The 27,586-nt window shown below is 43.3% G+C and overlaps 2 protein-coding genes across 12 annotated transcripts in view; one reads left to right on the top strand and one right to left on the bottom strand.

Moving 5' to 3' along the window:
- The first annotated feature begins 3,669 nt into the window (after positions 1 to 3,669).
- On the top strand, positions 3,670 to 9,165 carry LOC129833534 (transmembrane emp24 domain-containing protein 1-like). Its single transcript, XM_055898202.1, has 4 exons — positions 3,670 to 4,283; positions 7,584 to 7,681; positions 7,928 to 8,114; positions 8,376 to 9,165. Exons 1-4 carry the CDS (start codon positions 4,092 to 4,094, stop codon positions 8,592 to 8,594), a joined length of 696 nt encoding a protein of 231 aa, XP_055754177.1. The 5' UTR covers positions 3,670 to 4,091; the 3' UTR covers positions 8,595 to 9,165.
- A 238-nt stretch (positions 9,166 to 9,403) lies between these two features.
- Positions 9,404 to 27,586, bottom strand: part of LOC129833531 (dynamin-2) — a 47,289-nt gene continuing 29,106 nt past the window's right edge. For 2 of the 11 annotated variants that reach the window (XM_055898193.1, XM_055898194.1), the window contains exons 12-22: positions 26,409 to 26,495; positions 25,907 to 25,977; positions 24,395 to 24,446; positions 23,189 to 23,200; positions 19,888 to 19,998; positions 18,067 to 18,176; positions 17,750 to 17,861; positions 17,033 to 17,197; positions 16,539 to 16,762; positions 15,420 to 15,662; positions 12,303 to 14,927 (exon numbers count right to left, since the gene is read on the bottom strand). In XM_055898193.1, coding sequence (XP_055754168.1) covers positions 14,858 to 14,927; positions 15,420 to 15,662; positions 16,539 to 16,762; positions 17,033 to 17,197; positions 17,750 to 17,861; positions 18,067 to 18,176; positions 19,888 to 19,998; positions 23,189 to 23,200; positions 24,395 to 24,446; positions 25,907 to 25,977; positions 26,409 to 26,495 — 1,257 coding nt within the window. In that variant the 3' untranslated portion in view covers positions 12,303 to 14,857. Of the gene's footprint in view, positions 11,640 to 12,302; positions 14,928 to 15,419; positions 15,663 to 16,534; positions 16,763 to 17,032; positions 17,198 to 17,749; positions 17,865 to 18,066; positions 18,177 to 19,887; positions 19,999 to 22,949; positions 22,977 to 23,188; positions 23,201 to 24,394; positions 24,447 to 25,906; positions 25,978 to 26,408; positions 26,496 to 27,586 lie in introns of those variants that run through there. The other 9 variants (XM_055898189.1, XM_055898190.1, XM_055898196.1 and 6 more) reach the window with 7 other exon arrangements.

Genomic DNA, 27,586 nt, shown 5'->3' with positions numbered 1-27,586 from the left:
GCATTTGGAGATTGATTGTGGTTTACTATGTCAGGAAGCGGATAAAAGGTACACAGCAGGGGTGTCCATATTTAGCTTCAGCATGCTCTCTAAGGTGTGTTCTAAAAGTAATTTTCAATTCTTTAACTTTTCAATCACCCACTAGTGAAAAGAATCTACAACTAAACCTATATTCAAAATCATATTCAGATGTAGGATCAACACCCTTTCCAAACCCCCTTAGCTATCAGGCTGGGGCAGTACAAATCTGATCTTAGATCAGTGGCAAAGAGTAAACCTCATCCAAAACTAACAAGAGCACATTGCAATAACAATGTAAAGCTTTCCCTTGGTCATAGCACCACCCACAACCTCTCTGACCATAATGCACACTTCTAAAAAAACATTCTGTATGTCATATAACTAAAACGTACAACAAGTTGATCTTAAAAATGGTATGTACACGGCATATGCTGTATGTGTGTACATATTTTTGTATGTTTACTACTGGGTATGCTGTGTATGCTTTTGTGTACGTGTGTTTTGATCTAGACAACTTTTATGTGATGTGTCTGTTTTTATTGATTCTATGGAATCCAGGACTCCTTGAAAAACTGTGGAAATTGTTACTGAGTGGACAATTCTGGCAAAAAAAAAACTGGATGAAATGAGTGCCCAGTGAGCAAAGTGATGTTGGAAAGAAGTTGAAAATACATAATTACGGAGGTTGAAATCACGTTCATTTTCAGCTCTAAGTGAAAGTTAAACTTATTTTACAGACATTGAAAATACGTATTTTACGGACATTGATAAAAATGTGGTTAGTCCAGACAGGACGAAATCTGAACCAAACATAGGCCCGCCCAGAGCTGACCAAATCTTAAGAAATCATAGATGTACATGTTTGAGACAAATCAAGGGTGGTCCAGAGCGGACCAAATCTGAACCAATTATATATGTTAATTTAAGGGCCAAATCAATGTCGGTCTGGAAATTAACCTCTGTTGATGTTGAAATCAAGACCAAGATGGACTGACCAAATTTCACCAAACATCCATGGACATCTTACGTCAGTCAGTGCTTACTGGATGTGTGCATCTCTGTGTGTGTGTGTGTGTGTGTGTGTGTGTGTGTGTGTGTGTGTGTGTGTGTGTGTGTGTGTGTGTGTGTGTGTGTGTGTGTGTGTGTGTGTGTGTGTGTGTACGCGTTTAACTATACTTATGGGGACCAGAATAGAATAGTAAACAAACAAACATTTGCCCAACTGGGGTCATTTTGTTAGTCCCCACAAGGTCAAATTCTATTTTTAAGGGGTTTAGTTGGGGTTGATGTTAGAATTAGGTGTAGGAGATACGGTTTGGGTTAGGAGCTAGGTTTAGGTTTAGGGTTAGGATTAAGGTTATGTTTTGGGGTTAAGGTTAGGGTTAGGGTTAAAATTAGGATTAGTGTTAGGTTAGGGCAGGGCAGGGGTTCCCCAACTTTTTTGATATTTAAAAAAAACATGTGACCCCACCATGTAAAAAAAAGTGTGATATAATCAAAAGCCAATGTTTACTTTTTTAAATCTCTCTAGGGTACGTGGGACGGTAGCATCCCACCTGGCCAAAATCCGGTGAAATTGCAGAGTACGAAATTCAAAAATACTCAATTCAAATATTTTACGTTTTTGAAAATATGTGTTATACATCAAAATAAAGCTTAACTTCTTGTTAATCCAGCCGCTGTGTCAGATTTCAAAAAGGCTTTACGGTGAAAGCAAACCATGCGAATATCTGAGGACAGCGCCCCGCATACAAAACCATGAAAAATATATTTCAACCAGGCAGGTGCGCCATAAAAGTCAGAAATAGCAATATAATTAATGCCTTACCTTTGAAGATCTTCTTCTGTTGGCACTCCAAAATGTCCCAGAAACATCACAAATGGTCCTTTTGTTCGATAATGTCCTTCTTTAGGTCCCAAAAATGTCAATTTATTTCGCGAGTTTGATTCAGAAATACACCGGTTTCAACTCGCCCAACATGCCTACAAAGTATCTAATAAGTTACCTGTAAACTTGGTCCAAACATTTCAAACAATGTTCCTAATCCAACCTCAGGTACCCTAAAACGTAAATAATCGATAATATTTAAGACGGAATAAACTGTTTCTAATACCGGATAAAAACAACGTGAAGCGCGCTCCTGTTCACACGCACCAAAACAATAGAGCCCACCTGGAGTGACACTTACAATGAATAGGACTACTTCTTAATTTCTCAAAAGAAAAACATCGAACAATTTCTAAAGACTGTTGACATCTAGTGGAAGCCATAGGAACTGCAACCAGGTTCCTAATAATAAGGGTATCCAATAGAAACTCATTGGAAAATCCTTGACCGCAATTTTTTCCCCCCCTGGATGGTTTGTCCTCAGGTTTCCACCTGCCAAATCAGATCTGTTATACTCACAGACATTATTTTAAAAGTTTTAGAAACTTTAGAGTGTTTTCTATCCAAATCTACCAATTATATCCATATCCTTAATTTGGGCACGCGTTTCATCCGGATGTCAAAATACTGCACCCTACCCCAGATAGGTTTTAAATGGGGCTTTGACAGTCTATTACAAATCAGTCTGACAGTACTTTTGAAAGTATTTCAATCTGAAGAAAGTATGGTTTGAAGTAACTGAAATGCATCAAAAGTATTGGGAAGTTCAGAAGATCATCAGGCAATAATTTTGTATGATCTTCTGTGCAGTCTGATGTAGTGTCTGGTCTTGTCCACTCTGTTCTGAGTTTCTTCTGGGCATTGTAGAGGGACACATGCGTGTTCCTGAGAGTCGTGTCTTTCAGTGATGGGGTCATAATATTTTGTAGCTTAAACCATGCAAAAGATAAACCATTCATCTCTGTTTACTACAAGCGTAATCTAGCGGCTACCGGAGGTTACTGACATAACCCTAGTGGTGGAAAAAGTACCAAATTGTCATAATTGAGTAAAAGTTAAAAAAAATAATACCTTAATAGATAATGACTCAAGTAAAAGTGAAAGTTTCCCAGTAAAATACTACTTGAGTATCAAAAGTAAAAGTATAAATCATTTCAAAATCCTTATATTAAGCAGTGGTGGAAAAAGTACCCAGTTGTCATACTTTAGTAACAGTAAAGATACCTTAATAGAAAGTTACTCAAGTTAAAGTGAGTCACCCAGTAAAATACTACTTGAGTAAAAGTTTTAAAGTATTTGGTTTTAAATATAATTCAGTATCAAAAATAAATGTAATTACTAAAATATACTTAATTATCAAAAGTAAAAGTATAAATTATTTCAAATTCCTTATATTATGCAAACCAGACGGCATAATTTTCTTGTTTTTTTTAAATTTACGGTTAACCAGGGGCATGCTCCAACACTCAGACATAATTTACAAACGAAGCATGTGTTTAGTGAGTCCTCCAGTTCAGAGGCAGTAGGGATGCCCAGGCATGTTCTCTTGATAAGAGTGTAAATTAGACCATTTTGGGTGTCAGGGAAAATGTATGGAGTAAAACGTACATTATTTTCTTTAGGAATGTAGTGAAGTAAATGTAAAAGTTGTCAAAAATATAAATAGTAAAGTAAAGTACAGATACAAAAAACGACTTAAGTAGTCCTTTAAAGTATTTTTACTTAAAAGTACTTCACACCACTGCTATACATTGGTATTGCACACCCTTCCAGTCAATCATACGCGCTACTTTGTAGAAGTTATTGTAAAAGATAGGGCTACAGGGTGAGATTTTTTTCCTCCAGTGGTCTAGTCTAACTTCGATATAATAGGTTATCTTGTTGGGTGAGATGCCATAAAATCGACTCACTTTCAGTTGTGCTCACAGTGGTCAGAACTGATCTGATACTAGTTGTTCGGTGAAGTAGGCGACTTGATTTCTGCTATGACTAACTTTGATCACAAGCAATAAATAGCCTACAACTCGTGGTCGCTGACAGTCTATGGAAAATGTACGTATACAATGCGGTATGAGTGAAGCGAAGTAGACTACTAGACTACAAGAACAAGCATTCATGGCTGCCGATGAGTCAACAGTGATTGTAACTTTTACTGAAGTCCAAAGTCGCTTCTAGGCTACAAATGGGTTCCATGTTTGATCTGAGCGCTGCTGTAAGACTGTATTTGCTGTCTTGTTTCGTTGTATCTGTGGACTTCACTTTAGGCTTGGGACAAAGCCAAGATACTGAATTCACGTTTCAACTCCCTGCGGGTAGAACAGAATGTTTCTACCAAACAGCTACGAAGAACGGAAGCCTGGAAGTAGAATACCAGGTAGCAGGCTTGGACAATTTAGTTTCCTGTGGTATTGAAAACACAGCTGACATTCTATGTGTCATGTCTCTCTCTCTCTCTCTCTCTCTCTCTCTCTCTCTCTCTCTCTCTCTCTCTCTCTCTCTCTCTCTGTGTGTGTGTGTGTGGTGCAATTTCGTGCCTCTATTATAACAATGTTATAAGTTGTATTAGTCAGTCAGTTACTGGATGCTTTATTGTTACAGCCAAAGGACTTTGCTCAGATGCAAATAATAAGATAAGGCATCTTCCTTCCATACAGGTGGAGTCTATAAGACAGAGCCAGCTTGAATAGCTGTGGGCATTGGCATGAAGGGTCAAGGCAGGGGAAGTGTTTACAAGGGGATCCACTGTGTCCGCATGAGGCCAGACACTCTAACTAACCTCTGAGCTATAGTAGCTGTAGTAGGCCTGTGGCTTCTTCTTCTCGTCTAGACATGTAAAGAGAAGGAGAGCGCTGACCACCAAGTGTCGGCCTACTTGGTGTGTTAGTAGTCATGCGCTTTGCTGCAAAATGCAGATTAAATATGAAGATGCGCAATCCCTGGCCCGGCCTTGTTACAATTTATATATAGCATTTTAGTCATTTAGAAGACACGGTTGCAGAGTTAGTCAGTTGACTAGTATAAAAGTGTAAACCACTACAGGTTAAGCCCTTCATAGATTAAAGTTGAAGTGATGCTCATCATGCTACGGTATCAATGGCTACTCTATATACTGGAAACCCCTGTTCCCAATCCTCACACTGTACAAAGGCCCTCTGGCAGACACATGACTGATAGGATGTCATGTTCCTTGCCACCCAACCCGCCAAGCCGTGACACATTTCTGTGGACTGTGTGTGTGTGTGTGTGTGTGTGTGTGTGTGTGTGTGTGTGTGTGTGTGTGTGTGTGTGTGTGTGTGTGTGTGTCTGTGTGTGTGTGTCTGTGTGTGTGTCTGTGTGTGTGTCTGTGTGTGTGTGTAGTCTGTGTAGTCTGTGTAGTCTGTGTGGAGCCTGGCAGGCTTACTGTGGTATCCACACAGTAACAGCTGAGATGCACAGGGCTGAGAGAGATGACAGCTTGAGAGAGCAAGCTGAAGGACTGTGGGGATTGAGGCGTTTTATACAGCAGTCTGTGGTGTGTGTCTGTCTGCCTGTCTGTCTCTGCCTGTCTGTCTGTTACCCTCTCTCAACCAAGACAATGACACCACACTGGCAGTGGTAGTGACTCATGCCTAAGGCCTAGTTTATATGGCCTAACATGCTGTATTTCCCTCCTTATGTTTCTGCTGCCTGAGAGTGGTGTTACTTTGACATAAACAGACAGGTGCTGGGGAGTGGGTGTACCGGCTAGCCTCTCCTTGCTGTTGGATTGTAGCTGAAGTTACTGTAGGTTGGTCCTGACCTGGTGGATCTATTTTAACTCATATCTACTGTGTTGTAGAGTGTGAATAAGGCAATCTGAGACTGCTAATGACCAGATGAACTATGAGCTGTGCAAATACTTGGAACAAATACTATATCCATTGTTGTAGTGGAAGGAATATGCAGGTATACACTGTATACACACTTATTTTTCAGTTGGCATTGCGTATACTCACTTCTTAATCCCCACAATGCATATTAAAGTAGTGTAGTGGAGGTATATGCCATATCAGTTAATAAGGCTGATGGAACAGATCAGAATTTTTAGCTTATAATGTTGATAAACTATTATGAGGTAGACCTATGCACAAATGTTCCAAAATGACATTTGAATGGAAACACTGTCTAAAAAGCGATTTCATGGAGAGATGGAAACATCTGTTAGAAATGTATATCATTGGATATCATAAGGTGAATGCACCAATTTGTAAGTCGCTCTGGATAAGAGCGTCTGCTAAATGACTTAAAAGTAAATGTAAATGTAGAAAGAAGGGAGATCTAAAGATGCAACAGCTATCATGGGTTGTTAATACGACTAGGATCATGCCTTTGGCTGCCAGACAATGACAGACAATTTATAGAAAACCAATAGAACAGGAGAACGCATATGAGGAAGTCTTTCTAAAGGAATTGCCTCTACGTTTCTATGGTGGGATTTTGGCTTTAGGCTACTTTGAAGCAAAGAGAAACATGACTCATATGAAGTAAAACGTCCAGGTTTCAAACAATTAAGGATCAGGAAAAATATAACAGTGCATAGATGGAAAGGCTTTCCCAAAATCCGTATCAATGAAATGTTAACTAGCTACAAAGTAGTCTATGCTTACCTGGCAGAATGATATCATGATTATCTGCATCAATCCAGTGGTCATTTGTTTTGCAAACTCCATATCATGTGCTACAGAAACACAGCTAACCAAACAACAGTACTAGGTGCCTGTGCACTTGAATTAAAAGGTAACTACACTCAAAAACATTTTTTATTTATTTATCCCAGACCAGTTTTTCTGTTAAGTGTGACTTTGAAAGCAAAAAAAATTAAAAACTTGACTGAATTTCTGACTCAATTGACAGTGTCACGTTCCTGACCTGTTTTCCTTTGTTATGTATTTGTTTTAGTTGGTCAGGGCGTGAGTTGGGTGGGTTAGTCTAGGTTTTCTATTTCTATGTGGGGTTTTGTGTTCGGCCTGGTATGATTCTCAATTAGAGACAGGTGTGTATCGTTTGTCTCTGATTGAGAGTCATACTAAGGCAGCCAGGGTTTCACTGGTGTTTTGTGGGTGTTTGTTTCCTGTGTCAGTGTTTGGGCCACACAGGACTGTTTGAGGTTAGTCACGTTTTGTATTTTGTAGTGTTTTCTTGTTATTTACATTAAACATGTACAATTACCAATCCGCATCTTGGTCCGATCCATGCTCCTCCTCGTCTGAGGAGGAGAACGACATTGACAACCTTAACAGACAGCCTAATTTATCTGTTTCAATAGTAGGCCTGTTAACTTATTTGCACGGTACAGCTTGGGTTGGCCTGACTGTGAAAGACCATTATGGGATTTATAATTTTAGGCCATTCAGAGTGTATGTCACTGTTTGTCATTCCATTTTTTACACAGGGCACTTTTCCATCGTCGGCCGGGCCATTTTGGAAACTGGCAAAATGAGTGTAAAATCACTTCTCCAGGCACCACTACAACACTGACTATACCACCACCACAGTGTTCATGTGTCTACAGTATGTATGGAAGTGAAGATGTGTGTGTGTGTGTAGACGTGGTGGATTTCAGTCTGTCTTTAGTGTCTGTCTGTAACACTGGATATTCTCATAGGAACACTTTGTTGGATTATAATATCATTTAATACATTCCCTCCTGTTCCAGGTGATTGCAGGTGCAGGCCTGGATGTGGGCTTCACCCTGATCTCCCCCAGCGGATACAAGCTGGCCTCTGAGTTCAGGACATCTGACGGCATCCACACGTGAGTGGGCGAAACCTAGTAACACAACCCTGACCTCTAACTTCTCTGGAGTGGTATGAAGGTCTCACCATGCTCAATGGTTTGTGATTCAAAGTTTTTGTAAGGTGATGCAAAAGACACCTTTCCATGCTCTGGCTTACAGACAGTAAAGTTCTACACTATTCTATATGACAGTCTGAATACTGTCTGACTTGCTCTGACCCTCTCTGACATCATGTTGTTCTTCCTCATTGGTCTGTCTCCCAGGGTGGAGCCTACAGAGGACGGAGACTACCGGCTGTGTTTTGACAACAGCTTCAGTAAGCTTTCTGAGAAGATGGTGTTCTTCGAGGTGATTGTTGAGGGCCAGCCTGGGGACGCCTGGGGCGACGAAGAGTGGGCTGACATGGCCGAGCCAGAGAGCATGGTGGAGTACAAACTGGAAGACATCAGGGTGAGAAGGACGGGAGGAACACCCAAACGCTCAGCCACTGGGACTGTCTTTCTATCACTCTATTTTTAATATCCCCTTTTTTGTCTTTTCTTCTTTCACGTTTTTCCTCTCTTTCCTGCTGTCAATGTTCTATCTGTATTGCAAAGATGTTGATGTTTTTATCACTGGTGTGTAAAACCAAGAAACATTTATTGCACAGCTATACATTCCTGTGTTCTCTCTTTTCCTCTCCCACCTTAACCACTGTCTCTCTCCCTGTAGGAGACCATGGACTCAGTGCACAGGCACCTGGAGCGGAGCCGGCAGCTTCAGACCATGCTGAGGGCCTTCGAGGCCCGGGACCGCTACCTACTGGAGGACAACCTGTGGAGGGTCTCCTTCTGGTCCTCCATGAGCCTCCTGGTCATCCTGACCGTGGCCGTCACACAGGTCTACACCCTCCGACGCCTCTTCGACGACAAGAGGGTCTGCAAACCCTAGTGTCCAGTGGTATCTTCCACGACCCCCACACCCTTCCCAGTGGTATCTTCCACGACTCCCACACCCTTCCCAGTGGTATCTTCCACGACTCCCACACCCTTCCCAGTGGTATCTTCCACGACTCCCACACCCTTCCCAGTGGTATCTTCCACGACTCCCACACCCTTCCCAGTGGTATCTTCCACGACTCCCACACCCTTCCCAGTGGTATCTTCCACGACTCCCACACCCTTCCCAGTGGTATCTTCCACCACCCCAAACCCTTCCCAGTGGTATCTTCCACCACCCCCACACCCTTCCCAGTGGTATCTTCCACAAAGATGCCATAGAAGGGTGTTGGGACTAACAGGAACCTACTGTAAAGTAATGGGTCTCAGAGATTGAAGAGAGACTATTGACAACAGTGATGCGTGGTAAATGAGGGACTGTTAGTAAGGATTTAGTGATGTTTGTGTGTGATAAGCTTGATTCAGCTTTTGAGTGGCAGAAAAGTGCATGTTTGTGAGTCATAAACACTGTATGTTTTGACAATTTAGTGTCAATCTATCAAACAAGATATCAATGCAACAGATCATGTGGTTGTATGTTTTTAACATGGGATCTTAAGAGTGACATTACAAATAGCATTTATTTAATGACATGGTTATAACACAACTACAGCAAAAAAAACACATTCTACTGTGAAATAAATTAATTCTGGAGAAAGAGTAGCCTCGCAAAGCTCTGATCCCGCAAGCTTACATTAAAAGCTGCAGTGGTTATCAGTCTGGTAATTACGAGGCAAGTGAAAGAAGTCTTACATGCAACAATGACTGTTCTCATGGGATGGTTTTATTTAATTACAGATATTATATTTTTATTGTAATGTATAGTGTTTGACAGAGATCTGGTGAGACAAAGCCAAAGAGTTGAGACATGAAAAAAATGATTCCTGCCAGGAGAATGTTGCAAAGTCAACCACAAGCATAGTTGTTATATACACCTCCAACACCACAAAACAAGATACAATCATTCATTTGAAAAAAGATTGTATTTATAAAACCATAAAATCTCAATGATCCATTCCTTTCAATTACAGGTACAGTAGTGCAAGTTTGAGTGTCAAAAGTGTGCAGCGAAAGAAAATAAGGCAATCTTATTGGCTACCATAAAACAGCACTGGATTAAAGGCATGTCGCAAAGTTCTGCAGTTGACATCAGTTGGATCTATTATTGACACTGTACTACATTATAATCACATTACCGGTATATGCCCTTCATACAATTACCCTTACTACAGTATAAATAAACTGTATAATAATAACATACAGCATATGCCATATAGAAGAGGCTTTTATTCAAAGTGATTTACAGTCATCCGTGCATACATTTCACGTATGAGTGGTCCCAGCAGAATTCGAACCTACGACCCTTGGAGCTGCAAGCACAATCCTCTACCGTCTGACCCTTGCATAAGGCATCCACTGGAACATGCATGGTTTGAAGTTCTCTTCTGAACATGACATGACGCTCGCTGTTAAAAGCTTTGTATGCTTCTGTGCTCACTCAGCAGTGGAGTACCCAGCACTACCTGATTAATTGAACTGTTCCTAGCATCCTTCACCTCATCCCTTCAAATAGTCAACTTACTGTTTGGTTTTTGGGGCCCTCCCAATACACTACCATGTTCCCGAACTGACACGTCAAATGATTCACTGTAGCATCGAACACAATGCAGTATGAGTGAGATCTCGAATAATCATATCTTCAGTTCCACCTACACACAATGTATTTACAATCATCTAAATAAAGCAAACTTCTAGACTTCAATCATTTTTATAGGAGTGTTCTACAAACGTGTTCAATAGTAAATCAGACACTAATCTGTTGAGAAATGCCCATATTTTAAAACTGCACTGTACATAAAACCAAGAGGAGAGGTTGTGCCCCAGGAGATAGCTAACACAAACAATCACTGGATTTCATTATTTGGCACATGAGCAGTCAAACAATTTTATCAGTACAAAAATAATTTCATTTTCTCAATGTTTGTTTAGTTAGGAAATAGTGAACAGAAGTTGAACCCGTACTGAGAGTGGTGTCAGAATTCAGCCAGGCTACAGCTCATTAAAACCCCTGGAGGGGTTGAAAATTTCAGAATACATCCCCCACACTTCTAGGAGTCTGGGTAGGTGCCAGCTGTTAAAGGCCCAATGCAGCTGTTTTTATCTCAAAATCAAATCATTTCTGGATAACAATTAAGTACCTTACTGTGATTGTTTTCAGTAAAAAAAATGTAATAAAACAAAAATAGCTTCTTAGCAAAGAGCAATTTGTCAACCAAGAATGTTGCTAGGACTGTCTGGGAGTGGTCTGAGCGGGGAGGGGAAAACTGAAAACTAGCTGTTATTGGCAGAAAGGTTTGGAAGTCTCTGTCTTACTGGTGGATTAACTAATATACAGCCTGGTGATGACAACAGGCAGGCTAAAACTCCATCCCACCAAAACAGGCTGAAATTTCAGGCGTTTTTCAAACCGCCCTTACACTAAAAGTACATTATCATAGTTGTCACAGTAGAATTTCAACCTCATAGTGTGGAACGATATATAAAGCATAGAAATATCACACTTTTGACTGCACTGGGCCTTTAACAGTTTTAATGAGATGGTGAGTGAGGGTAAAGTTGTCTTCTTTACCACGTGACCGTTCTCTCCGTATTTTATTACAGCTTATGCAATGAGATTTCATTTCACTTTATGAAACAAATATATATTTTTTTGATTTTCCTGAAATGCCGTCAGTTATTGTAAAACTAGTATGTTTGACAGTTGCCATTGAAAAAGCTGCCTCTTGTATGTCATGTTATAAACTACGTTTTTAGTAGGCTTTTAGAGTTTAATCAGCTCTGAAACCTATTCTTTGGAGAATATTTAAGGTTAAGGTGTTCAAGGTGTATGATTCTTCGCAGGTCTGGTTCTCTTGCTGGTATGTGGACAGTGCATCTCCAATCCTATCCTGCTTTGGGGCAAGGTCACCACTGGTTACGACGAGCAGGAGCAGGCCGCCTGTTCAGGGACAATCATAACGACAGACCAACATTAATAACTTTCTCCAATACAAGTATTTTTGATGCGTAATACAGTTTGTGAGGGGTCTAACAGACCTTTTTTGTAAGGGAAGACTTTGGAACATTTATTTCCTAAAATTGTGTTCATCACATTTTTACATCTTCCTGCTTTCTTTAGCTGATGATTCCTCCTATTACCATAGCTGTCTGTTTTCTACAGACAATGTGATCTATTATGTGCAGCAGGAGAAAAATCTAATCAAGTTGATTAGTCCATAAACTTGAACATTTAATTGAAAAACAGTATACTTGTACACCAAGGCCTTCTACAACCCACCACCACTATTATTACTACTAACACTACAGCAGAGTGTTGAGTTGTAGAGTATGTGCACCTTGCATTCAGAGAAACATCAGGAAGGAAGAAAGAAGAATGAATAAGTTATTATTCCAGGAATTCTTGTCCTTCACAACTTTCATCTCAAGTCAAAAGGCAGGCAGCCCGTTAGCACAGAAACACCATAGCAACATCCACAGTGAAGGAGGGGGAAGAAGAGAGGAAGGCATACCAGGAGAGAGAACCCTGAGTGAGGACAACCAATGAGAGAGGAGAGAGAAGGGGGACCACACAAGACACAAGGAGACACCAACCACCAGTCTCTTTATTGTACACAACACCTCTTTATTAGCGCTCATGTTCCAAATGGGTTCATTTGTTTATTCAAATCCAGGAAATTACTAGAGGCACTTGACAAGGCTTTGCAAAAACTAAAGAAAGATTGATGCAGGTCAGTTCCCCCACCCACAAGATGAAAGATGCAGAGCATGAGTGAGTGGGGGGGGGGGGGGGGCATCCATTATGGAGAAAAGGTAGTCACCAACATCTTACACTTTACAGATCAGGAGATGGGGTGTAGGGGACAGGCTACAGTGACCGGTACCGTCAGGTGACAGGGACACTTTCATAAGAAGGGGACGTTTTCGATTCCCTTAAGACTCTTCAACATCAGAGAGTGCAGGCATAAATGTAAGGCCAAATCTCTTCCTAGTAGGGGTTCTATACTTGGTCAAGAGATTAAAACCTTTTGGAGCATGGATAGACTCCATTTCCCAGAGGCTTTACTTGGAGTTAGCTGAGATCAGAGTCAGACACCCACTAGCAGCACGGTCACTGTAGACAGACCTGATGGGAAATGTATGGGAAGAAAAGCACATTCTGCCCAGAAAATATGGTTTTAGACAGTTCCTACCAAATTCACCCTCTACCTGTACCACAATCTGTAAGGGGTACAAGGTATTGGACTGAGCTCTATATAATTTGGACAGGTTCTCCAGGCAGCATGTGTAGGTACACCAGAAAGAGCAACAAAAGTTGAACTCCCACCCCCTGCTCACCCTCAATATTTATCACCAAATCAAAACATCAATGTAGTCCATTTGTCACTCACCCTCCAAACTCCTCCCCATCCCACCCCCAAAAAATCAATGATCAAATTACCATCAGAGGAATCAAATGATATTCATCAGTACAGAATCCCAGCTTCACTCCTATTTAAACCCTCCCCGTGGCAACAGTTATTACAACTAGAACCCTGTAGTGGAACTCACTAGCAGAAAGACGTTCAGTCTTCCAGAGGGGGAGTAGGCTGCAGGTGCAGTATACAGCGGACATTATTTCTATCAAAACGATACATGACAAATGCCCAGGGTTATAAATAATGAATTAATGCGATGTTGAGATTTGTGATCTCCAGGTTTCCCTACATCCCAAGCCAAGTCAATATAACGGCTGTGTGTTAGTGCTTCAATTAGTATAACGATTACTACACATTAAAATGTTTGGTTTTCAATGAACACCATTAAACATCATTCTCCATCCATTCTTTTTAAAACTGGAGACATCACCATCTGTGTGTCTGTACTGACTGTCCATCAGCTACGTACAACAGTGTTTCCAAGACACCGGGAGGGTCTCTCGTCCATAAAGACGAATGAACATTGAATTGTGACAGGAAGAAGTTTCGGTCCTAAACCACCATCTCTCCAGCTCTAACCACATAGCTCCCCCTTCCCGCCTCCCCACCCTCCTCCAGGAGACCCTACTGTACTCTCCCCTTTACCTGTCCTTGTCCCGAATGGGACTTTGAATGAAGGTTGGTTAAGGCCTCAGTGAGGTTGACTTAAGGTCCTGGGATAATTCTATACTTAAGGATGCGTGGAGAAATCATCTCAAAGTGCTGACAACTCTCTGTTTATTGTGAATAGTCTTAAAGTAATGACAACCTCAACACTACCACTGGATGTACACAGAAGTGCTTCAAGTGGTCAATCTAGATGACATTTTCTCAACGGTGGCAGGACATTCCAATAACAACGGGCACATTTTACAAGGCAGCTCTCAGCCTCATATGTAGCCCTGCACTGCCTATCTGTCTTTTTACGCCTCCCTTTGCTGTGATTTGAGACTGGTTTTAAAGCTACATTTAGGGGGCATTAAAACAGACAATTCACTCAAATAAAATAACAAGAAAGTATTCATCAACACCACCGTAGTCGTAATAACAATAACTATTTTCCAGTATGAAATCAAGTTAGAAAAACCACAAAACAATGAACAGGATGTATGTGTATATTACACAGAGGTGTAGGGTGTAGAGCACGAGGTGAGGACACGTCTACAGATGGAGGGAGGGGAGCCTTTTACGTTTAGAAAGGTTGTGGACTATGCTGCAGTCCACGTTTTCAGAGAGGAAATTAACAATTCTGTTACCACAGAAAATAGGTCACTTAGGGGCACGTCACTTCCATGTAACCATCCACATCTGATGCCGTGACTGCACCCTGCTGGTCAAAGGTGAGCGATTAAGTCTTTATGAATCTTTTGATACATATTGTACAATATCCAAAACAGTGTAATTATATATCTTCTGATTCTGAAGATTCAAGTGGTTATGGTTCCTTTGCTTCTTTAGAATGTGGAGACCAGAGAGAGCCCACATGTGTAGGAGACTAAGGGAGGGTTAGCAGCTTATATCAGAGAACAGTTTGAGTCGACTACATTAGATAAGTCTGGTTGAAATAGCATATATCAATGTGCATAGATACTGTATAGGGGCCCCCTCCTCCCCTGCTCTCTAGCCCTCCCCTCTGGCCTCAGTACACACATAGTCTCACACACACACACACAGGTGAGCCTGGCTGGTTCTACTGGGTAGTCTAGTCTAGCAGGGAGGGCTCGGCAGGGCGGATTATGGTGGGCCGGTGAGGAGCGCCAGGGGGTCTTCGGCTGCAGGTAGAGAGAGAGAGAGAGAGCAAGAACAGGAGGTGAGATTCTCTCGTCTCTCCGTGAGCGTGAGAGCAATGAAACAAACCCAGAGAGATAGAGCAAGCAGGAGAACAGATGAGAGATTGTGAGACGTGAATGGAGGGAAACACTGCCACAGAGAGATAAGGAGAACAGAAGAAGAAACAGAGAAAGGGAGTTGAGCACAAAAGAGAGAGGAGTTAAGAGATGGGGTTTATGAAACAGAGAAGATAACCAAGATAGAGGAAAGAGAAGTGAAGTAGTAATGTGAAAGGTGGGACTGGGAGGAAACTTAAATCCATCTATTGACGTCAACAGACAGTCAGAGCCAGGTGCTGCAGTTACAGTGATAACCTGGCAATTCAACAATGAATAAAGAGGGTTACACAGGTTAAAATAGTGTCGATGAGGAGACATTATTCCTGTGTGAGGATAAGTAGGTAGGTACTGCTCCCTTCTGAGAGGTGGTCTTACCTGGGCACGCCAGGGGGGATGCGAGCGGGCCGAGAGGGGATCAGTGGGGGGGCACTGAAAGGGTCCTGATGGTTGTTGCTGCCAAAGGCGTTAATGGGCAGCGGGCCCGGGCGAGAGGGGATGGGGGGCCCCCCAAACGCTGGGGAGGGGTTGAGGGGTGGTCCCGGCCTTGGGCCACTCACTGCAGGAGGACGGCTTGGGGGAGGGGCTGCTGCGGCCGGGGGGCGGCGCTGGGGGGTAGGACTGGAGAGAGATGAGAACAGAGAGAAAGAGGTGTGGGGAATGGAAAAAGAACAGACAGACAATGAAATATACATTATACAAACACTGCACAACGACAATAAGCTTTGGTCGACTGTACAGTCTCTTACACATGACCCCCTTTAGTTCCCACATGACCCCCTTTAGTTCCCACATGACCCCCTTTAGTTCCCACATGACCCCCTTTAGTTCCCACATGACCCCCTTTAGTTCCCACATGACCCCCTTTAGTTCCCACATGACCCCCTTTAGTTCCCACATGACCCCCTTTAGTTCCCACATGACCCCCTTTAGTTCCCACATGACCCCCTTTAGTTCCCACATGACCCCCTTTAGTTCCCACATGACCCCCTTTAGTTCCCACATGACCCCCTTTAGTTCCCACATGACCCCCTTTAGTTCCCACATGACCCCCTTTAGTTCCCACATGACCCCCTTTAGTTCCCACATGACCCCCTTTAGTTCCCACATGACCCCCTTTAGTTCCCACATGACCCCCTTTAGTTCCCACATGACCCCCTTTAGTTCCCACATGACCCCCTTTAGTTCCCACATGACCCCCTTTAGTTCCCACATGACCCCCTTTAGTTCCCACATGACCCCCTTTAGTTCCCACATGACCCCCTTTAGTTCCCACATGACCCCCTTTAGTTCCCACATGACCCCCTTTAGTTCCCACATGACCCCCTTTAGTTCCCACATGTGACAATGGATGACGCAAAACATCTTCCATTACATGAATTTGAGAGAATTTAAGGTACATTCACTCAACCACATTAACGTCAAAGTTAACAAATCTCTTTTTGTATGTGTCCACACACACACACACACACACACACACACACACACACCTCTCACCTGGCCTCCTGCATCCAGCTGTCGTTGACGGGCGGCGGCACGGGGACCGTCACGGTGGTGGTGGTGATGTCACCGATGATGTGCAGTGCCTCCTTGAGGGCGTGGTACATGCGGAGCATCTCGTCGCGGCGCTGCGCCTGGTCAGCTGACTCCTCCATCAGGCTGTTTTGGTCACCTGACGAGTACAGGTAGGCCAGCAGCTCTGAGTGGATGAAGTCCTTAGCCTGGGGAGGAGAGGAGAGGAAGACCATCGACTACGGAGAAACGGTGGTGTCCTACTCCTTTCCCTACTCACATCATACTAGTCTGCATGGAAAGATGGAGTCACTGAATAGTCAATCTTCAGTGATGCTAGAAAACACAAACACCCCGGCGCTTGTGGAAACACGTCAACACACAGGAACACAAAGCTGGCATACAACCATCTGATAGAATCCTCTGCTATAAGACAGAGCCTGCTAAGTATAGACTGTCTCTAGGCTTTTCTCACTCACGCTGTTGATCATGAGGTGCATGATGGTCTTGGGCATGAGGTCCCTGATGGACTTGTTGACGATGCCGATGTAGGAGTCCACCAGGTTACGGATGGTCTCCACCTGCCTCTCCAGCTGGGGGTCCATGGAGAAGGTTTCTGACGGGGCCGTATCCTCAGTGTCAACCTGAGGAACACAGAGAGAGACGTTACCGCTGAGTGAGGACACATGACCATCCAAACAGGTCCTTTGAATTGAGGCCACACGTACCTGTTCTCTGAGTGTTTGAGGTCAATACACTATAGCTAATACTACTGCATGCCATTGGGATACATTTGCAGTAGATGTATGCCATTATAAATCATACATCCAATCACTCTGATATTATTACCTCATAATCTCCCTTGAATCATGAATTGGCGTGCATGAGAAGAAAGAAACAAACAGTAGGACAATCATCAGTGACGTCATCAAGAAGTATAGGTGCATGCCTAGTGTTCATCAAATACTGACAAAGGCTATCACCACAACGCATCTGTTCGTTTGACCTCTGCTTCTGCTAACAATCAAACTTCAAGGGTCGGTTTTCAAGACACAGATGAAGCCTAGTCCTGGACTACAAAACCCTTTCAATGGAGAATCTCCGCTGAGCATGTCCTCAAGTCCATCCAGGACTAGGTTTCATCTGTGCCCGGGAAAGCGACCCAAAGACTATTTGAGTGAGTTTGGGTTCAGTACCTGGTCCTTCTCAGGGTAGACCCCAGCCCTCAGGAAGGAGGCTTTCCAACTGTCCACGTCCTCCTGGGTGTCACAGGCCAGCTCAATCTGACGCAGGTCCTTATACACATTCCTGCTTGATGGATGGCAAAACACAAACACAATCAGGGTGGGTGTAAATTCTATTTCATTTCAGTCAATTCACTAAGTGAATTTCCCTCAATGCTTCTCAATGAGAATTTTGTAACATTTAAAATGTCAGTTTACTTCCTGATTCACTGAATTGAAATGACAGACTTGTGTGGAACAGGACCCACATACACATCCATTTCCCTGACCTGGATTCAGTGTTGAAGACGCCAAATACGTGTTTGGTGGACATGAAGCCTTTCTCCACATCCCTCAGCTTGAGGTTATCTAGGGGAAGCATGTACTTCTTCTCTTTCTCCTAAAACACAGAGAGGGGGGACAGGGGACCTGAACTCATAGCAATAACATCTTGAGAAACAAATCCTTGAAGCCATTAAAAACACTAAAGTACACAAATAAGAGGGAGCCATTAAGAAACTGCTTAATGGGTAACTTTGAAAAACAGTGGAATACAACACTAGGCTTCTCCACCAATGAGCAGACAGAGTGGAATGCATTTCCTCTGTATAAGACCCAGACCACCAGGCTGGTGAGAAGAGAGGGAGAGAGGAGGAGCATGAGGGAGAGAGAGAGAGATGGGGGGGGGGGGGGGGGGGGATGCCAGCTTTGCACTGTTGAGGAGAAGCATCTGGAAGCGTTTTTGTCTGCACTAACACAGAGCCGCTCAGTCCCAACAGTTACACCACTCTAAGCCAATGTCCTCGTCTCACACACACACACAGAAACACAAATATATAACCACACACATGAAAACATACAAACACCCATGTGCTTGTGCAAATGCAAACACGTAAACACATAGATGCATGAAAGTGGCATAAAACCACAAAGCAAGACAAACATACACCCTCACCCCACCCACCCCCCAACCCGCCCCCAGTAACCCAGTACGATTTCCTGCAAATTCCAAAGGCAGATCCCTGCTGGAACATTTCAACCCGCCTGCCACGTCAGTTTGCTTCCACCATCCTCCCTCGCTCCTCTTTCTCTTCTGCACTTTCTCCTTCTCTCGCTCTTTCCGCCACAGAGGACTGGTAGAAACTGAACGGTACCAGTTGTTTTGAGGCGTAGTCAGACTGACGGGTTAAAGGTTTGTCTTTAGCTCTGGTCAGCGATAACTTTTGAAGCTCTTTTTGTTTCGCTGAGAGAGGGTACATCTTTGCCAAGGCCTGGGCTGCTCTGACCGAACTAATGGTAAGTTTAAAAGTAAGAACATATTTCCAAATGCATCTGTCTGTAAATGTTTAACTTTCCTTGGATGATCCCTAGTGCTTTCTGATCCCTAGTGCTTTTGGTTTATTTCTTTAATATTATTTCAACTTTGTTCCAGTAAAACATCATAAAATATGTATTATCGACATGCCGTTTCCATATATTTTACAGCCTTTGAAATGGCCTACAGAGCATTTGAAATCTGACTGCAGAGAGTAGTGTGTGGTCACACAGAGTGGGCAAACACTTTGCTGTTTTGTTAATGTGCACTAAGTTGATCAAATTCTATTAAAAAAAAGTTGTAAGCTCAACATCTCTCCATTACATCAACATACTAAATTAGTCAATACAGTTATATATTTGGACCTCATTCTGAGTTTGGTTGCTTTCTTTATCAGAGGAATGTTTACTCTCCCTCCATCTCTCCCCCCCACCTCTGTCCTGTCCCTAGGGCAGTGACCTGCAGCCGGAGCGACCCCGCGGGCCTTCCCCCCTCCTCACCCCCCCGCCTGCCCAGTGTTCAGACTACCTGTTCATCAGGCTGAAGCTGAACAGTAGTCTGCACATTGGTTAGGCTGGGCCGGGACACACACACACTCAGGACACATCTAACCACCAGCCAGCAGGGGCTCTGGTGAGAGGCTCTGGCCGGATCTGATTCTCCACCATGACAATGAGAGGGAGGAGGGAGCATGCAATACAGATCATATACCAGCCCATGGAGTAGTAGCAGAATCTTTCTGGCAGTTTGTATTGTATTATTTAGTGTTGTACTTATCCCAGTGTTAGACACTCACCTCCTCATCCTTGTACCAGGATAGTGACTCTGCAGTCAGGATGAACCAGTACTCCTTGGAGCCTCCCTTCATGATGCTGATGTTGATGGTGAGCCAGCCTTTGCGGATCACCTGTTAGGGGAGATAGGGGTGGGGGAACAGGGGAGCGAGGGGTGGTGGGGGACAAGGTATACCAGGAGGATGAAGGGAAAACATGTCATTAAAGTACTCATGGTTTACCTCCTGGAGATCTTGTGATATGACACTCTTAACTGAGTTTTGGTTGATCCTGACTTACCAATATAAGCACTAAGATGTTATACATACTCTAAATTAACTTCTATTCTGAGTATAAAGATTTACAATTTAAACAATGTTTCTGAACATGAACCCTGATGTATACAGTCAGCATACAAAAGTATCATTCAGAAAGGATGACTAACTGAAGGGGTGGAGATTTAAACAGGAAACCTCAAACAAACCTTAATAACCTCAATACTAACTAATATGGGTCATCCAGACCAAATGGGACCCACACAGGGTCAGGGATCAAGGGTCGGCGGTGGTATGTTAGAGAGAGCGGGTCAGTAAAAGCTAGCCTATACACGGTTAGCCAAAACAGACTAGGGTTAGTGGGTTAACTGGGCAGAGTCGGACATACACTCCAGTGTAGGAGGCTAAACACCTATCTAAGGAACAGGAGATAAAAAGAGATGGAGAGGCAAGAGGAGGTGGGCCAGACTGTGGGAGAGGAATACAGCGATATGCAGAGACAGTGGAGACGGGTAGATTGAGCCACAGCTCACGGAACGGACGGGTAGATAGAGAGGGGTGAAAAAAATAAAAGGAGGATTTAAGGAAGGGAGAGGGAGGGAGGAAAGAGAGATGAGTCAGGGTTGAGAGGTTCTTTCTGTAGACAAGTTGTATTAGAGCAGGGGTCTTCAACCTTTTCATGCCCAGGGATGCCCTCGCAGACAAACCAACAACGCAGGGAACCCCATCCTAAGTTAGCAAACATTGTTTTCACGACTTGTCTTATCAGGTGAATGATAATGTCAAGCAGAAGTAATAACATTTTTAAATGAATAGAGTTTTTCATTATTTTGACCTCGCCACATTATAACTGGAAGAGGAAGTGTAAACTAACAGCCTATTCGCTAGAAAAGGTAACTAAACACATTTTCGCTAAGAACAACTGTTTAGTGCTGGTTAAACAAAGGTTAGCCATGTCTGGCCAAAAATGTATGTCCAAGTCAACAAAGCTTTGCAGCAGCCAGCAGCACTTGCCACAGTGGAAGTCTATTCACAGGTGCGGTTTCAAAGCCTATGTCAGATACACCAGTGAGTGTAATTATCTTTAATGAGTGTAATCTGTTCAATATTAGGAGTTGAAAAATAAAGTTGATATCAGAACGATACTTTGTTGCTAGCGATGTTCATAAAAACCTTTAAATAAAAATCACTTTTTTTGGGACCCCCTGCAGTACCTCGTTGGATACCTAGGGGGCTGCTGACACCTGGTTGTAGTACCCCTGTATTAGAGTAATGCTCTCATTGTTAGTGCCATTACAAAGAACCATCAGGGGCGGCAGATATCAAGCTTGGACAAGGATGCTGTCAAGTTATGCCGATAAGACAGAGAGAACATCAACCTTTCTCTCCCTCTCCTGTGTCTTAAAGACTGGTCGGGGTTTATGACGGGGGGGGGGGGGGGGGTTTAATTGGTAGGAAAGTAGCAAAAGAAATGAGAGGAAGAGGCTGTAACATAGGAGTTAGCTAAATTCTCAGTTTGCCTTGGCGAGGAATTGCCTTACACCCTCTGTAATGAGATTTTTTTTTTGTTTTCTTTTCAAACCTGGCTGGCAGTCAGTGGTCAGTGTCGTAAGTGTTGAAGGTGAGAGACAGACAAGAGGAGTGTGAGGTGACAGAATAGGGATAGTGAGATGCTTTTAATGCCATGACACTTCTTACCTCACTGTCTAAACAGAAGCCCTGACATGCAGGACAGGTCAGTGATGACAAAGAAAGACATTTAGGCTGTTCCATCTTCAGCTACATCTAATGTTCAGGTTATTATCACTCTAGAAAAGTTAGGCCACTTGATGCCATCATTGCCTCAATTCCTGTCAAAAGCTTCCCTACATTGAAACCACTCATTTCTAAAGTAAACACATTATTTTAGGTCTTCTACCAGCTGGTAAATCAAACATTGATACATTAGATGTATGGATATATACACATTCCAAATCATTATTAAACCCAATTTATATTACTTCAAAATCATATTTGATCAGAGTTATTTTAAGTAAATTCTAATCATTGATTGAATCATGACGCCCCCACATGCCATTCAACCCTCTACTGCCACCATCTGGTCCCTGATTGGAATGACAGTCACGGGTCCCACACAGAATGGTTTGTGCACAGTTGTGAGGTGTGCTACTAACATATTGTTATAGTGATGATTGGAATATTGAGTTGTGGAAAGTTGACATTACATGATAAGCTAAAGAGAGAAAACATCAAGAGGAGATTTCAATGACACCAAAAGGATGAAAATGTGAACATCTAGTGTATGATTGTTGGTGATTCATGTCTCCTCCCCCCATCCCTGGAATGTTCAGGGCCCTTCGACAGCAAGGCAAACTGTGGCGGTCACTAGTTAAACCCCTGGACAGGGCAGCATGGGTAAGGACCAAAAGCAGGAGAACTGACACCAGCCACTCTCACATCCTCCCAACTCTTCCATAGTCTTTCACAGGGAATCATGACATTACACTTCAGTGTGGTTCAAGAACGTGACAAAAAAATGTAACAATTCTGCCTGTGCTTGGACAGAACTGGTTTCAACAGGTTTGAGAGTAAAAAGTAAATGTTAGTAATATTCTATCTACTTGTCCAATTAAAGACAATTGCTTTCTTGTTAAGTGAAACCAATAATTATTGAGCATAACCCGGATGTTATTGAGAAAGCCGTTACCGATTACGGGTAAGGGTAAAGCCGATGAGAATTACATCTCTACGATACGATTCTAATTGATCTCCGGTTTGCCATAAGTCTTGAGACTTTGAGACTCTACTACCTTCTCCTGCTCGCCCTCTCTCAGTCCCTGTGGAGTAGGGAAGATATGACGAGAAAAACAGCTCATCATTTTGAAGAGGAGTTCTGTACAAAGAAGTAACCTGGAACAAGTTGTCATAACACCAATTCCCATAACCCCCCATTCTTTCCTAAGTGTCAGATGTCTGGCCTCAGTTATCCTGCTCTGGTGACCTCTGCTGACTCCTAACAGGGTGTAGCTTGGATCTGCGGGGTACTTACCAGAATCTCACCCTGCAGGGATGGGGAGGGGGGGGGGAGTGGTTAGGGCAAAAGGTGGCAGGATAAATCATAGACCAGGGAAAAAGGGGGAAGCAAGCAAGCCAGGGAGGGAGGGAGATGGGGGAATGAGAAAATGGGTAAGGGGAGGAGTGTGTGTGTGTGGGGGGGGGGGGGGGGGGGGGGGGGCAGGAAACATTTGAAATGGTAGAATGAAAGGTTTGAAGGTGAGAGACAGAAATGGAAGGAATCCATGAGACAACCGGAGAGATGGAGAGAGAGGTTGAGGGATAGAAAGAAAGATAGAAGGAGAGAAAAGATGGAGACAGAGAGAGATGAGAGAGAGGGAGCAAGAGAACAAGAGTTACATGCGATTAGATTTCCTTCAAGTACCACACATCGGTTATTTGATATTGGTTGTTTCATTGAGCGAAGCTGGGTCCCATGCACAATCTGAATTACAATACAAAAAGTGCTTGGGTTAGTTGAAAAACATAAAACAATTCTATGATTGTTGCTTTGTTGCTTTGCTGTTGGGTATCATGCTATGGTTGTGTTATAGTGCTGTGCAAATAGTGATAGTTGTAGTAGAAACATAGCTGTTCATTTCCTATGCAGGGAAGCAGGGAGGGCTTGAATGACTCTAGTCTAGGGCAACTCTCCCCTCGCTGAAATACAGTGTTAGAAGGTATTTCTATAGGATGTAATGTATATCCTATAAAATATGTACCCTTACTAGGTTTCCAGGAACCTGAGAAGTGCACTCTATAAGTTTTGATGACATTGAAGCTGACATAACATAGTCACATGCTTTCAGGTATTTAGATATCACATCAATAAAGCAGAGACTTCAAAACACTTTTAGAACTGTTTGGATAACACAGGAAGAGAGGTGCCAGGTTTATAACACAGTGGCCAAGGAGTAAAATTAACATCTGACTTAAAGACAGGATGGTACTTGGCCATGATTAGCAGGGGTTATCTTGAAGCTACTTATACTTACGTAAATAAGTGGTGTTAGGTTGTAAGTGTCAGGTTACTAGTAGTTGAGTCTATTCATTGGTAGCATAGGGTCAGAGGTCAGGTATGTTACAACATGTAAATATGATAGAGGGGGAAGTGTCAGTCTGGGGCAGCTTAATCTGGGGGTTGATCAGATTGGGAGGGCTGGGTAAGTAAGAGGGTGGGAGGAGGAGGGACCAAGTGTACCTGGTTTGGAATGGCCCTCTTCTTGTTCTGATGTGTATTTCTCTGCTGGGCACTGTTAGAAAAGGACAGGTTCAGAAGGAAAAAAACACATTCAAAATCACAATCAGCATCAACAATGTTTGGGTAATAATGTGTATTGATCAATCAAATCGTTTTACAGCTATCAAACCTGTCCAGCAATTCAAGTTATCAAACATAGTCGTGGGAACAGTGGGAGTGGGGTCTGGGGGAACAGTGGGAGTGGGGTCTGGGGGAACAGGCGGAGAGGAAGAGGGACACCCGATTCGTGACAGCCCACCTGTTGTTGCCGTACCCTGGTGGGCTACCATCATCGTGCCTTCTGAAGTCAAGACTGAAAGTGACGCCACGAGAGACAAGTTACCACCCCTACCTACCTGACAACACTTCTCATCAATCCATCAACCCATTCTCCATGCGGATGATTGGAAAGGAACCCACACGCCATTCAGACTCGCAAAGGGCAATGCTATGTTACGTAATCAGATGCATACCTCAGGCAAAGGGAAGAGACCATAGAAACAGAAGTCATTATATTTCTATGGAAGAGACTTTCAACTAAGCTAGCTACATGCTGTGCATCCTATAGTAATTGCTACACTGGAGACAGTGTAGAGGGCAGAGGTCAACGCATGTCAAGCTCTGGCAGGACATCCAGTATGAGAGGCTAGGGCTGGCCGATTAGCAAGATGCAGGAGCTCAGGATTCCAAAACACCATGTTATTAGTAATAACCAATGCAGTCAACAGATAAAAACTCCAATCTAACTCACTCAGGTCAATCCCTAAGCACACAACAAATAAGGGTCCTTGAACAATCTAAACAGCTCCAGAGAGACAGAGTCAGAAAGGGAGGGGACACAACCTAGCATGCTTGATTCAGCTCATTAGAGGCAGAACTAACCGTGACGGACCATGCAGCAAGCTAGATCGACCTTGTCTGACCCCTAGCCTCCCCTCCCCTAGAGCGTATTCTACGGTGTTCTAACCACGTTCATTGATCTGCCTTCATGGTGGATCAATCAGACTGACTGAGTCACAGCATGTAGATCCACAGATACAGCCCCTTGTTAGGCTCAGTAATACTGATAAAAGTAGCGGTAATTGTGGTTTGTAGCGACAGCAGTCTCTGTGAGTGCCTTTGGGGGTTGTGATAAAGTGGCCAAACAGCGATTGAGGTATTGATTGTTTCAAGTCTATAGGGAATGGCACTTACTGTAGGAATAACTATCAAGCACAGGCAGTCAGACACACAAGCTTATGGGACTCTACCAGATCTATCTTCAGCAGAGTTCAGTCCATGCCCAGTTCAGCAAACAGTACACATCTGACTTTGGGCAGTATTGAGTTAGTCTGGTGCCCAGGACTACATCACAACCACACCTTCAACTGAGAGCTGGGGCACGAGCATTAGGGAGAGAGGGGGAAGGGTAGGGGAGCTTGGGTAAAGGGTGAGGTGTATTAGGGTGGTGGGGGGGGGTAGTAGGATTCATACTTGGCGAAGCCTATAAAGTCCTCGTGGTTGGTGTTGATGTAGGACAGCTCAATGTCAATCAGCAGCATCACCTAGAATGAAGACAGAGCTTCACTATGACAATAGAGTTCATTTTATATCACATTTACATTCATTTAGTCGCTGAACAGACGTAATTTACAATCCGCGCATCAACAACCACTTATCACAATCAAGCAAAGCCAGTCCTTGTACAGAAAAGACAAGTGCAAGAAAGGCAAGTACAAACAATTGATTTCAAATGGAGAAATGTATTTCTTAAATAATATTTATAATATTTCTTAAAAATCTCCTGTTGGGAGTGTTTCTCTGTCAGTGGTCAGGTTCTGCATTAAAAAAGCATCTCAGAGTAGGAGTGCTGATCTAGGATCAGATCCCCCTGACCATATCATCTAATTCATTATGATCTAAAAGGCTGAACTGATCCTACGTCAGCAATCCTACCCAGAGACTCGTCGTAAAAACAGGCCCTAAATGCACTGACCTGGTCCTTGGTCTTGCCCTCTCTCTCTCTGACGTAGGTGGTGACGATCCTCTCGGTCTCCTCTCTCAGCCGGGGGTAGGAACCCAGCTGCAAGGTAACACAAAACAACTGCAACACTGACCATATAGACAAAGAGAATCACTAGCATACACTAACACTCTGGCATGACTATCCATGCAGACCTACCTTCCATTTACATATACAACAGACAGGAGGTGAAGCGCAAACACTGAGTGGACAAAACATTAGGAACGTTTGTTCCATGATAGACTGACCAGGTGACTCCAGGTGAAAGCTATGATCCCTTATTGATGTCACCTGTTAAATCCACTTCAAATCAGTGTAGATGAGGAGAGGAAACAGGTTCAAGGATTTTTAAGCGTCGATACGATTGAGACACAGATTGTGTATGTGTGCCATTCAGAGGGTGAATGGGCAAGACAAAATATTTAAGTGCCCTTGAACAGGGTATGGTAGTAGGTGTCAGGCGCACCGGTTTGTGTCAAGAACTGCAACGCTGCTGTGTTTTTCACACTCAACAGTTTTCTGTGTGTATCAAGAATGGTCCACCACCCAAAGGACATCCAGCCAATTTGACACAACTGTGGGAAGCATTGGAGTCAACATGGGCCAGCATCCCTGTGGAACGCTTTCGACACCTTGTAGAGTCCATGTCCCGGTGAATTGAGGCTGTTCTGAGGTCAAAAAGGGGTGCAACTCAATATTAGTCAGGTGTTCTTAATGTTTCTTACACTCAGTGTGCAGGAAAGGGGAAGGACATAGGCATTCAGCAGTGAATATAGTAATCATACTGACTACCACACACACACTCCTTAATGGGCATGCACACAGGATGAATGTCTGTGATCTATGGCATAAGGGCAGCGCTTTCAGCCTCAGCTGGGAATGACCATGATGGACACCATGAGGACTGATGTCATGATGATTAGCTCTAGTTGACTGGAGTCAACCTTTAAATGGATCAATGGCTAAAATACATAGAAACATTTCGGAAATTAGATCATTCAACGTAAAAAAAATGAAAGGTAACTTACAGTTGACACTATTGTTTTCCTGTGACAGTAAACAATCATTCCAAGCTGACGGTGATTGCTGATATTATTTCATGTTAGTGAAGAACAGATCAGGAGAATGAAGAAGAAGAGGGTGAAGGACAG

This window comes from Salvelinus fontinalis, chromosome 34, assembly GCF_029448725.1.
Source record: "Salvelinus fontinalis isolate EN_2023a chromosome 34, ASM2944872v1, whole genome shotgun sequence".
Lineage (NCBI taxonomy): Eukaryota > Metazoa > Chordata > Actinopteri > Salmoniformes > Salmonidae > Salvelinus > Salvelinus fontinalis.
This window is presented reverse-complemented; position numbering and strand designations above follow the sequence as displayed.

Bases quoted from the DNA above. Each gene is read 5' to 3' on its own strand.
- LOC129833534 (XM_055898202.1), top strand. From the start codon at position 4,092: ATGGGTTCCATGTTTGATCTGAGCGCTGCTGTAAGACTGTATTTGCTG. The intron at 4,284-7,583 runs GTAGCAGGCTTG...CTCCTGTTCCAG, and splicing joins GCCTGGAAGTAGAATACCAG to GTGATTGCAGGTGCAGGCCT. The intron at 7,682-7,927 runs GTGAGTGGGCGA...TCTGTCTCCCAG, and splicing joins ACATCTGACGGCATCCACAC to GGTGGAGCCTACAGAGGACG.